This window comes from Mus caroli, chromosome 5 (assembly GCF_900094665.2).
Source record: "Mus caroli chromosome 5, CAROLI_EIJ_v1.1, whole genome shotgun sequence".
NCBI lineage: Eukaryota > Metazoa > Chordata > Mammalia > Rodentia > Muridae > Mus > Mus caroli.
This window is the reverse complement of record NC_034574.1, coordinates 114,595,841-114,606,671: the sequence shown is the minus strand read 5'-3', so window position 1 is coordinate 114,606,671 and position 10,831 is coordinate 114,595,841. Positions and strand designations below refer to the sequence as shown.

Here is a 10,831-nt window from a genome sequence, read left to right as displayed (position 1 = left end):
AAAAGACAGTTCCAGAAGGGGCTGGGACCAGAAAGTGCAAGTCTCACTTCTGTAGTGAGTGTGAAAACGAAATTCTTTGACTCTTTTAGTTTAAAAGCAAAACAAACTTGATGCCCTACGGCGTGGCTCATCGGCCAAGGATGCTTGTGGTTGGGCCTGATGGCCTGAGTTCTAGCCATCGAAGGCCCATGGTAGAAGGAAAGGACGGTAGACTTCCAAAAACATGTCCGCTGTGACACACACACACACACACACACACACACACACACACAGTTAATCAAACAACCAACTTGAAATTCTTTCTAGAATTTCCACATATCTCAGCTTGTGGTTTGAATAGGAACGCCGCCGCGCCCCCTCCCCCCCCCCCCCGTGTTGGCCCATAGATTTCTAGGATTAAATTAATAAAATGCCAATGTATCTAGCTGAGTTTTCTTAAAGGTTTGCTCTTATATTTATAAAGTTTATACTGGGATTAAGGGTGTGTACCTCCACAAAACTCTTGGGGTCCTTGGCCCTGTGTGCCTGTCATGGTGGCGGCTCTGACTTACTGCCAGAGCTTAGAGGACACCTAGAGTCTGTGAAACCCTCTTGACACGGGCAGACACTGTTTGGATTTTACTTCAGATTTCAGAGCATCACCTCCTGACCTGTGTGTTCTAGCAACTGAAGAGCAAATGCATCCAGCACCTTACATAAGAAAGGCAGGCCTTGGTTGGGGGCCAGGAGGGTTAGGAGCCAGTGGACTTGTGGCTTGGATTCTGCCCTCTTGTGGTCTGAAGGCGCTGGCTGTGCTGGGCTGTGTGAGAGTGCCCTGCCCTCCTGGCTCCCCACCAGTGCTTGGCTGGGGGTCAAGGGGAGGGGCGTGGCGGGGAGGAAATGGGGACCATGAACTCAGCAATCTCTTATTTCACCAGCCAAGAAGGAAGGAAGGACAGAACTTTGACCAGTCACTCCCACAGACTGGAAGAATGACACAGCATATTCCAGCCTTGCCTCCAAGCACAGGGACAAGGCAGGGTGGGACAGTGCTCCATGACCACTTAGTTTGATTAGGCCACCTCTCTCTGTCCAACTTCCTGATGTTTGCAAACTGCCCTGAGAACTTCTTGGGGATAAATTCATGAATTCTGTCTGGAGGGGAGAGCCGGGTGGCTGAGTCACTCCTGGTCTGAGATCTTCAGTTGTAGATGGCTGTCCTCTTCTAGGATAGTGTTAAAAAACAGCCTGTGGTGGAGTCCTGGCCCAGAACTGCACATCTCTCATACAGACAATTCTTATACAGACATCTGAGACTCATTTCCCCAGCTTCCCAATGGGGAGGGGCTGGACTCCAGTCTATGCCTGCCTCAGAATAAAGTGTAGTGGGGTGGGGGTGGGGTGAGTCATGGGTGGGGGGTGGTGAGTAAGACAGAAAGATGGCAACTGTATTTTTGTTGGGTGCTACTATTATTATTATGACTTTATGAGACTGGATTTTGCTATGTGCTGTGTGCTGGCCTTAAGCCAATCCTCCTGCCTCAGCCTACTAAGTACTAGGGTTATATACATGCGCCTCCATGTTTAGCTTTGAGGAGATACTTTGGGGACGAGTATTCTAACCTCGCAGGTAGATCTGGGCCATGGCTGGAGTTGGAAGAGGGCAGATAACAAGGTCTTGGCATCTGAACGCTTGTCTCTGCTGTGGATGTGAACCCATGGCCAGGCTTCCCCCGTCCCTTCCTATACATGGTGAAGCGGAGAGAATTAAGACGAGTGCTGGTAGCCCGGCAGTGGTGGCGCACGCCTTTAATCCCAGCACTTGGGAGGCAGAGGCAGGCATATTTCTGAGTTGGAGGCCAGCCTGGTCTACAGAGTGAGTTCCAGGATAGCCAGGGCTACACAGAGAAACCCTGTCTGGAAAAACATACAAAAAGACTGGTGCTGGTGCTCACAGGTGTGCCTGCAGATGGAGCTCGTGCAGTGTAGACAAGGAGCAGCTCATGCCATGCTTCCCTGCCCTCTAGCCTGGCCCTCCAGCACTCTCCTAACGTCTGTCTGTGCTGCCTTGCCATGGAGGGATTTGTGAGCCTGTGGCACTCTGCATCCATCCCCAAGTCCTCTCCACTTCCCCTCCGATCCCTCCTCCCCTTTGCTTCACTTGAACCTCGAAGGAAGGAGGGAGGGAGGGAGGGGGGAGGGGAGAGAGAGAGAGAGAGAGGGGGGGGGGTTTCAAGTCTGAGCCTCACACCCAAGTCCCTCACTGGGAACTATATGGGTCTAGGAAATTAATTAATTAAAGATGAATATTGGTGGATATTGAAACCACACAAGCATAGCTTGACAGTCGAGTTCACCTTTACATGTATCTTGTCAGATTCGGGCAGTGAACAGCTGCACAGTGCAGTTCACTGAGAGAAATTTGTGACTGGTGTAGAAAATTCAGCTACCCAAGACGCCCAATGCCCACTGCAGTCAACATAGCCAGCTGCTCATGGCAGGGCATGCCTGGGCACGTCACCTTAGAAGGGGAATCGTGGAATCTGCTCTGGAGGTAAAGAAGCCTGGGCCACCTTCAGGGTCAGAAGTCCCTAACCCTGGCGACAAAGCCAGGTCCAAGAAATGTCCAAGTCTTTAGTCCAAATTCTACCTTCAGCCTATGTCCTTAATCACTGAACTGGGCCACTGTCCCCAGCATGGGACAGAGCCTGACCTGGAAGTTATTCAGTGTGTGCTGCAGAGGGGAATGGATCTACTGAAGACCATCTCTCCCTAGAATAAAGATGGCTAGCTGGATATGGTGCCGCACACCTTTAATTGAAGAAGTAAAAACAAAATTCGAGGCTTTTGGGCCCAGGCTTGGGAGTGTAGCCTTTGTGGCTTAGTGCTCCAGGTGCTGGTCATAAAACAGATAGCGACATTCCTCCACCCACCCGCTTCCTGGGTTCAATTCAAAGAATGGCACCCTGACCATTACTGGAACCTACAATGCAAATGTGCTATCTTTAGGGGCTCTTGCTCTTAGAAACTGTCTTGAGAGATAACCTGACACTTGTGACTTTATACTTCCTTGTGACTCTTAACTGGTATTTTTGGTATTTTCCAACAACGCCCTCCCCACCTTCATGAGTTGTGGTTTCTTCCTTTAAATACCCCCTTACTCAGCTACTCGGGGCGCCATGGTCCTCTACCCCTGTGTGGTGTATGACCATGGGCCCGAGAACGCTCTCGAATAAAAATCCTCTTGCAGTTGCAGCAAGATCGTTTCTTGTGGGTGATTTTGGGGTGTCGCCTCTCCTGAGTCAGAACATGGGGGAGTCCTCACGTTGTGAGTCTTTCATAATCCCAGCACTCAGAAGGCAGAGGCAGGTGGAGCTCTGTACATTTGAGGCCAGCCTGGGCTACAGAATGAGTTCTGGGACAGCCAGAGCCACACCGAGAGACCCTGTCTCAAAACAACAAACAATAATTAAAGAGGTTGGCTGTTAAGTGTTTTCTTGTTTGTCCAAGAGAAAAGGGGTGCTCATGCCCCTTCTGTGAGTCTGGACTGGGCCTGTGACACATTCTGGTTGAAGTTAGTCTCTGATTCTTCCTCCTAGCACCATGCTCGAAGAAAGAAGACTCAGACTCAAAACGATATTTACAAATACCTTGGCCATAGAGCTAGGCTCTTCTCTGACTTGATATAATTAAAAGTATCTCATTTATTCTAGCCCACATTCTGGCATGTGGCTGGTTACCTGTACTCAGGTCCCATGCGTCCGTCCCGTCACATCTTCCCAGGTCCATCTTGTGTGTCTGGCTCTATCCCAGAATCCTTCTCTTCTGGAATGTTCCACCTCTATTTCCTGCGTAAGCTGTAGGCTTTTTAATTGACAGGCGACGTATCCGTACAATACATGAGATATTCTCTCGTGCACGTTCTGACCTATAGAATTCAGCAAACGGAGAGAGCAGCTTCTGAAACGAGGCCGGGGGAGACATTTCTGCTTGCTTCTGGGACTCCCTGGAGAGAAAGGCCAGCTGCCCGGACAGCTGACTAGTCTGGCTCCGCCATGCTGTCAGGAAACCAAGGGTCCATATGGTACTGGGTGAATAAAGGAAGAGATGCCTTGCTCATCCTGCCCAGGTGACTCATGGACTGCAGTCACATGAGGAGCTCAACCCATGGGCACAGCTCTTAGTGAATGGTCTCAAGCCACTGTGTTTGGGGGTGTTTGTTACCCGGCGGTGGTTGACTGACACATCGGGAACAGTCTCGTTATTCCGCAAAAAGTCATGGGGTCAGTAGGATTCTGCTTTTGACATGTGCATATTTTTTGTGCTTCTAACCTGGAATCTGTAGCTCTCTGGCACTGATCTACATCTCCGTGCTTATTCTGTTTAATTTTGTTTTCTTGTTTACCTTACCGGTGCTCGATAGAGCTGAAAGCAGGACCTGAGAACAATTTTTTTTTTTTTTGTTCTCGTTGCAGATCTTCATTAACAATGAGTGGCACGACGCCGTCAGCAGGAAAACATTCCCCACCGTCAACCCTTCCACAGGGGAGGTCATCTGCCAGGTGGCCGAAGGGGACAAGGTAAGACCTGGTGACTTATATCCCTGTAGATTGGGCTTTGTTTGTTTCTGGGGTGGAGTCTCATTCTGCAGCGTAGGCTGGCTTAGAACTTGATATATAGCCCAGGCTATATATATACTGGAACTTGGGTCAGTCCTCCCAAGCTGTGTTCCGAGTGTAGGATCTACAGGTATTGCTACCACACAGTGCTCCTGGCCTCCGTATTGAGATGGTCCTTTCCTTTATACCTACTGAGAAAAGGACCTACTGTGTTTTTCTGGCTTATGGGGTATCTCGATGGTAGATGTATTTATTCTAAATGAAAGCCCTGTGCCCCCCTCTCAGCTCACAGTTCCCCCTGTGCGGGATATGCTAGGCTGCCCAGCCTCCAGCTGTTAGGGAATCCCATCACCTTTTTTTTTCCCCTTTATTTCCCCCCTTCCCTTTCGCTTCGGCCCATAGGATTTTTTTATTTGTTTCTCATTAAGGATGGCTGTGAGCCACAATGTGGTTGCTGGGATTTGAACTCATGACCTCCTGAAGAGCAGTCAGTGCTCTTAACCGCTGAGCCATCTCACCAGCCCCGAATCCCATCATCTTGCAAGGAATGGTTCCTTCGGCTGGACTTGCTTCCTTGGAAGCACGGAAACAGGGTCCCTTTCTAAGGATTGAGTCATAGGAGCCTCTTGCTCCTAATGGCCAGAGGTTTTCCCATCACACCCCCAGGTGGGGGTGTATGTTGGTGGCTTAGGTTCGGGGCCCTGGAGGACTGTGTTGGGAGGTTTCCTGCACTGCCTGTACTGACTGGCCCATGGAGTGCTTGGCAGTGGGGTGTACAGGACTGGGAGGCATTCACCGCTGAGGTCTGAGCTCCCAGGGTTACTGTTTTACAGGAGGACGTAGACAAGGCAGTGAAGGCCGCTCGTGCAGCCTTCCAGCTGGGCTCACCCTGGCGCCGCATGGATGCATCTGACCGGGGCCGGCTGTTGTACCGATTGGCAGATCTCATAGAGCGGGACCGGACCTACCTAGCGGTGAGTCCTCAGCCCTCTTGCCCACATGTTTTACAGCTGAAGTGAGCTATAGCGAATGAAGCTCATAGCATCCCCTGGATGCCCAGAGGCCTTGCTGCTCGTGGATCATAATGGTATCTGATGGACAGATACTTTCGGGATCTACCTCTCCCTAACCAGCTAAGATCTCCGTGTCTGCCCTGATGTGGCCAAGATGGAAGAGTTCTGGAAGAGGAGGAGTGTTTCTCTTACACAGGCCCTTTGTAGCTGGTCACCTCCCTTGGGCCACTCTGCATGGTGGGCCAGGCCCTTATCTTGGCCACCCTGATGGGAAAACTCAAAGGGAGCCCCATTCTCTATGGTGGTCACCAGAGTAAACTGTCCAGGTACACCATGGCATTCAATTCATGAAGTTTGGGGACAAAGTCTTTAACCTGGCAGGCTCCACTGCTGGGCAAGCTGTGCCACTCACTGGTTCAGACCCTCCTGCTTCCCCTTGGTTAGTTCTTGTTGTTGTTATTGTTGGGTTTTTGGGGAGGGGGTGTTTTGTTTTGTTTTGTTTTGTTTTGTTTTGTTTTTCAAGACAGGGTTTCTCTGTATAGTCCTGGATGTCCTAGAACTCACCCTGTAGACCAGGCTGGCCTCGAACTCAGAAATCCGCCTGCCTCTGCCTCCCAAGTGCTGGGATTAAAGGCGTGCGCCACCACTGCCTGGCTCCCCTTCATTATTTTGACAGCCAGGCTTCTTGGAGCCCTGGAAACTTTGCACACACTGTCCCCTCCTGCTGGACTCATGACTTCATCTCCCTGCATCCAGGCTGCCCCCTCCCCATCCTTCAGGGTTAGTCCTCGTTGGAGTTTCTGAGGTGGAGTTGGGGAGACTTGTTCTTTTGCCTAGCATGTTTAATATGTGTGACAGGCGTTCCACATCAGCGTGCTTTTTGACCATTTCTGTATTCCTAACAGTTGGATCTGGGTGAGGACCAAACTTAAAAGTCTGTCTGTGAAGTGGGTGAAGCTAGCTCCTCACGCCTTCTCAACCCCTCTCCCTGTTCGGAGAAGCTGGGGCAATGGTCCAAATATACCGGAGACAGTCAGTGGTCCAGAGGAGACTCACCCTGAGCCTCCACCGTCCCTGTCCAGTCAGGCCCAGGGTCACTGGTCATCCGTTTACTTCCCTTTATTCCTGCACCAACATGTCTGCCAACCTTGGTCTCTCCTCAGGCCTTGGAGACCCTGGACAACGGCAAGCCTTATGTCATCTCGTACCTGGTGGATTTGGACATGGTCCTGAAATGTCTCCGGTATGGGCTTTGTTCTGGCCGTCGAGAAGAGGGAGGGAACAATGCCAGGAGGGAGAAACAGTTAAAAAGATGCAGAAGCTCACAGGGACTGGACCCTCCACTCAGGGTCCTTCTCATGAGAAAATCCCTCGGTGTAGACCAGCCTTCTAAGTCAGCCCTCTGAGATTCTCCTCTGTCTTGAGCTGTGGTCCATAATTTCTGTGGTCCTCGGAACAAAATGGCCAGTTACTAAGGGATCTAATGTGTTGATCTTCAGTTGTTCATGGTTTCCGGCAGTCTAGTCTTTCCAGTCCTCTGCTTTGGTTTCTTCTTTTAGCCTGGCTAAAGGCTCGACAGTTGTTCTGCTTGCTGATTCTGTTGTTTTTCAACATCTTTTTTTTTTTTTTTTAATGTATATAAGTACACTGTAGCTGTGGACATCAAATCCCATTACAAATCCAGGCATGGTGGCACATGCCTTTAATCCCAGCACTTGGGAGGCAGAGGCAGGCAGATTTCTGAGTTTGAGGCCAGCCTGGTTTACAAAGTGAGTTCCAGGACAGCCAGAGCTATACAGAGAAACCCTGTCTCAAAAAAAACAAAAGAAAAAAAGAAAAAGATAAAAGAAAAATCACATTACGGATGGTTGTGAGCCGCCATGTGGGTGCTAGGAATTGAACTCAGAACCTCTGGAAGAGCAGTCAGTGCTCTTAACACTGAGCCATCTCTCCAGCCTGATCATCATCTTAATGACCAATGAGGTGGCTGATTAGCCCTTGGCGTTTGCCCATTATAGACAATAGCAAGAGTCATGTCTCAGAGTGAAAGGCCTGCGTCTCAACCCCACTCCCTTATTTCTTCTTTTGCCACATGTGGCTTCTTCAGGGCCAGCTTTTATGTTGTCATCCCTTAGACCAAATGCCAACATCCTGGGGAAGGGTCTGCAACCTGCTTGCTTTGCGTCTGCCCAGCCAGGGGCTGTTTGGACAGACTGTGGTATGGACAGTGGCTGGCAGAGAGCAGCAGTGCCCAAATGGCAGGAGTTGTCTTCCATAACGCGGGAGACTCAGCCAAGGTCATCATATCCCCAGGGGCAGTGAGCGCTTCCAGAGGCATGTCCTGTCATGACTGCCAGGGATGGTGCAGCTAGCTCTGTCTCAGAGAGGCCAGGGACACCGCTAAATATCCTGAGACCCACAGAACGAGTCCCTGCAACAAAGAATTGTCCAAATCAAAATGTCAGATGTGCTAAGCCTAAGAAACTCAAGTCCCAACTTGTTCAGCTTTGGCAGACCCTATTCACTTCAGGAATCTTTCTTCTACAAACCCCCATGCCTCATCCTGAATCTTCCCTGTCCCTCCCTTTCCTAAAGGCTAACCGTACACGCCATGACCACACACTGGCTCTCCCTTGGCAATTCTGCTTTTCTGTCATCTGTGTACCCTGATTGGGATAATGAGCATCATGGGTAGAGGCTAGTCCAGGATGTGTCTGCCTTCCTCCACTGGTCATACCTGTGATCCTCCAGTGCTGGGCTGGCCCTACACACTTGTTAATAAACCCAGGCACTTAGTTAAAAGACTGAGTCTCCATCAAGTATGCTGAATAGGTGGGAAACAGCCCAGGCTGTGGACCTCGTATTTGTCTGGGGCTCCGAAGTTTCTTCGAGAGAGTAGATCCCCATGTCTTGGTGGTCATCTGTTTCCTTCTGGGAATAAGCCAAATGCCAGGGTTGTTGTCAGTGCAGTACGAGGGCATCTCTCTGCCGTGTAGTGCAGGCTAGACATGCTTGGATTTTTCTTCTTTTAGCTATTACGCTGGCTGGGCTGACAAGTACCATGGGAAAACCATTCCCATCGACGGCGACTTCTTCAGCTACACCCGCCATGAGCCTGTGGGCGTGTGTGGACAGATCATTCCAGTGTGTACTAACTAGCCCTTCTGGAAGTCATGGTGCCAGGGGGGGGGAAACTTTGGGTTAACCATGCTCATTTGGGGTAAAAATGGGGTATGTCCATTGCGAAGTGGGAGATTCTCCTGGAGGTATCACCTGAAGGTGACTGGGTGATGGTTAGGCTTTGGCGAGTCTAGTGGGATAGGTTTAAATCGTTTATCCCCTATAAAGCCTCAGTTCTTCATCTGAATAGTGGCAGTCAATTGATCATGGGGAGTCAGGAACTCTCAGGGTACCTAGTACCCAAGAGGCTAATAGGTGTGAGCCTCTGTCCCTATCAGCTACCAGTCTCATCCAGTGTCCCAACCCATGGCTAAGTAGTAGGGCCCCTCAGGAGTGGTCCTTCCTGCCACCTGCTGTGTCTCTCTGAGGAGCACCCGCAGTTGGTTGACTGTTGTTTTGTACAGTGGAACTTCCCACTCCTGATGCAAGCATGGAAACTGGGCCCAGCCCTGGCAACCGGGAACGTGGTGGTGATGAAGGTGGCCGAGCAGACACCGCTCACCGCGCTCTACGTGGCCAACTTGATCAAGGAGGTGGGTGGCTTGCTTCTGCTGTGACCTCTGAATGTCCTCGCATGGCTTGCTCTGGAGGAGATCTGAGGAAAGCCTTGGACCCCTGAGACTGTCGTAGAAATCTGTCCTCTGTACCTTACAGAGGGGAACTTGGTCCTCAGTACCTTACCCAGAGGGGAACTCAGTCCTTAGTACCTTAACCAGAGTCAATGAAGTCTTTCACACTTTATCCAGAGGGAAACTTGGTCCTCAGTACCTTAGTCAGAGGGGAACTTGGGCCTCAGTACCTTTAGCAGAGGGGTGCATATTACTGTCTCTCACACTGGGGCCTGTGGCACAAGACTCTCTAAAGGATGAAAGGCACTGTTCTAGAACTGTCAGCTCCTTTGAGGACCCTATAGCCAGGCTCCTTGTCCCAGCCACTTTTAGGAGTCCCTGTAGGGTGGCTCGTGTAGTATGGAGTGGCCTTCATTTGCATGTGTCCCCAGATCACTTTTGGGGACAATAGGTTTTCTTTGTCAACGCCCCGGGAGCAAAAGGCTGACATCCACATCTCCTGGCTTCCCCTACAGGCAGGCTTCCCCCCTGGTGTGGTCAATATCATTCCCGGATTCGGCCCTACCNCCGGGGCTGCCATCGCATCCCATGAGGGTGTGGACAAAGTGGCATTCACAGGCTCCACGGAGGTAAGGTGTCTCAGGCCCTCAGGTTTGCAGCATGGTGGCTCAGGCTCAGGACCTGATCCCTTCATGCCTCTGGGTCCCTAAATGACAGCCCTCATATGTGTGCCAGAAGGCAGCTCAGGACTATGTTCTCTGTGGTCTGCCAGCCTCCTGGATGCAGCCTCCAGGTGGGGGCGGGGATGGTGTCAGCACTTACTCCAGGGGGCTGGGACTCTCTGGCTTCATACAATATTTCATCTTCCTTCAAGACAAGAGTGGTTTCCAGACAGCTTTACCTCCTGGCCCCTTCCACACCCAGCCTTAGTCGGAGGCTTTCACAGAGGGGCTGGCCTCCTTGTAGAGGCATGTGTGGGGTCATCTTTGTGCCAGGCTCTGGGTATCTGGGGAAGAGTGGTAATCTGTGCTTGCCCTCACAGACAGGACAGCACTGAGCCAGGAAGGAGGCCACACAATAGTTTGATTGGGTCCTGCCTCCTCATTGGCTATCGGGGTAACTGGCTATGCGACTTGGCTACTCCTAGCCTCAGTCCCCTCATCCTCAAGCCATCCCGGCCTCTAAGGGCATCAGGAGGGCTGAGTCCAAGACCCAGCACCTGGCACAGATCTGGGTTCTTGTCATGAGCTCAGTGGCAGCAGAGGAAGGTGAATTCTTGGGTCTCTTGGGACCCAGTGACTGCGTGTGTGGAGCATCTAGCTTCCTTCCCCCTGCTAACAGCAGTCCATGGTGTCTGTGTCTCCGCAGGTTGGTCACCTAATCCAGGTGGCTGCTGGGAGCAGCAACCTCAAGAGAGTAACCCTGGAGCTGGGGGGAAAGAGTCCCAATATCATCATGTCTGACGCTGACA

The 10,831-nt window shown here is 51.1% G+C and overlaps 1 protein-coding gene across 1 annotated transcript in view; it reads left to right on the top strand.

Annotated features, from left to right (window-relative positions):
* Aldh2 (aldehyde dehydrogenase 2 family member) overlaps positions 1 to 10,831 on the top strand; it is a 25,613-nt gene that overhangs the window by 8,033 nt on the left and 6,749 nt on the right. The window contains exons 2-8 of the mRNA XM_021161715.2: positions 4,455 to 4,559; positions 5,432 to 5,572; positions 6,775 to 6,854; positions 8,644 to 8,755; positions 9,196 to 9,324; positions 9,876 to 9,989; positions 10,729 to 10,831. Of these exons, the coding sequence (XP_021017374.1) occupies positions 4,455 to 4,559; positions 5,432 to 5,572; positions 6,775 to 6,854; positions 8,644 to 8,755; positions 9,196 to 9,324; positions 9,876 to 9,989; positions 10,729 to 10,831 (784 nt within the window). The remainder of the gene's footprint in view (positions 1 to 4,454; positions 4,560 to 5,431; positions 5,573 to 6,774; positions 6,855 to 8,643; positions 8,756 to 9,195; positions 9,325 to 9,875; positions 9,990 to 10,728) is intronic.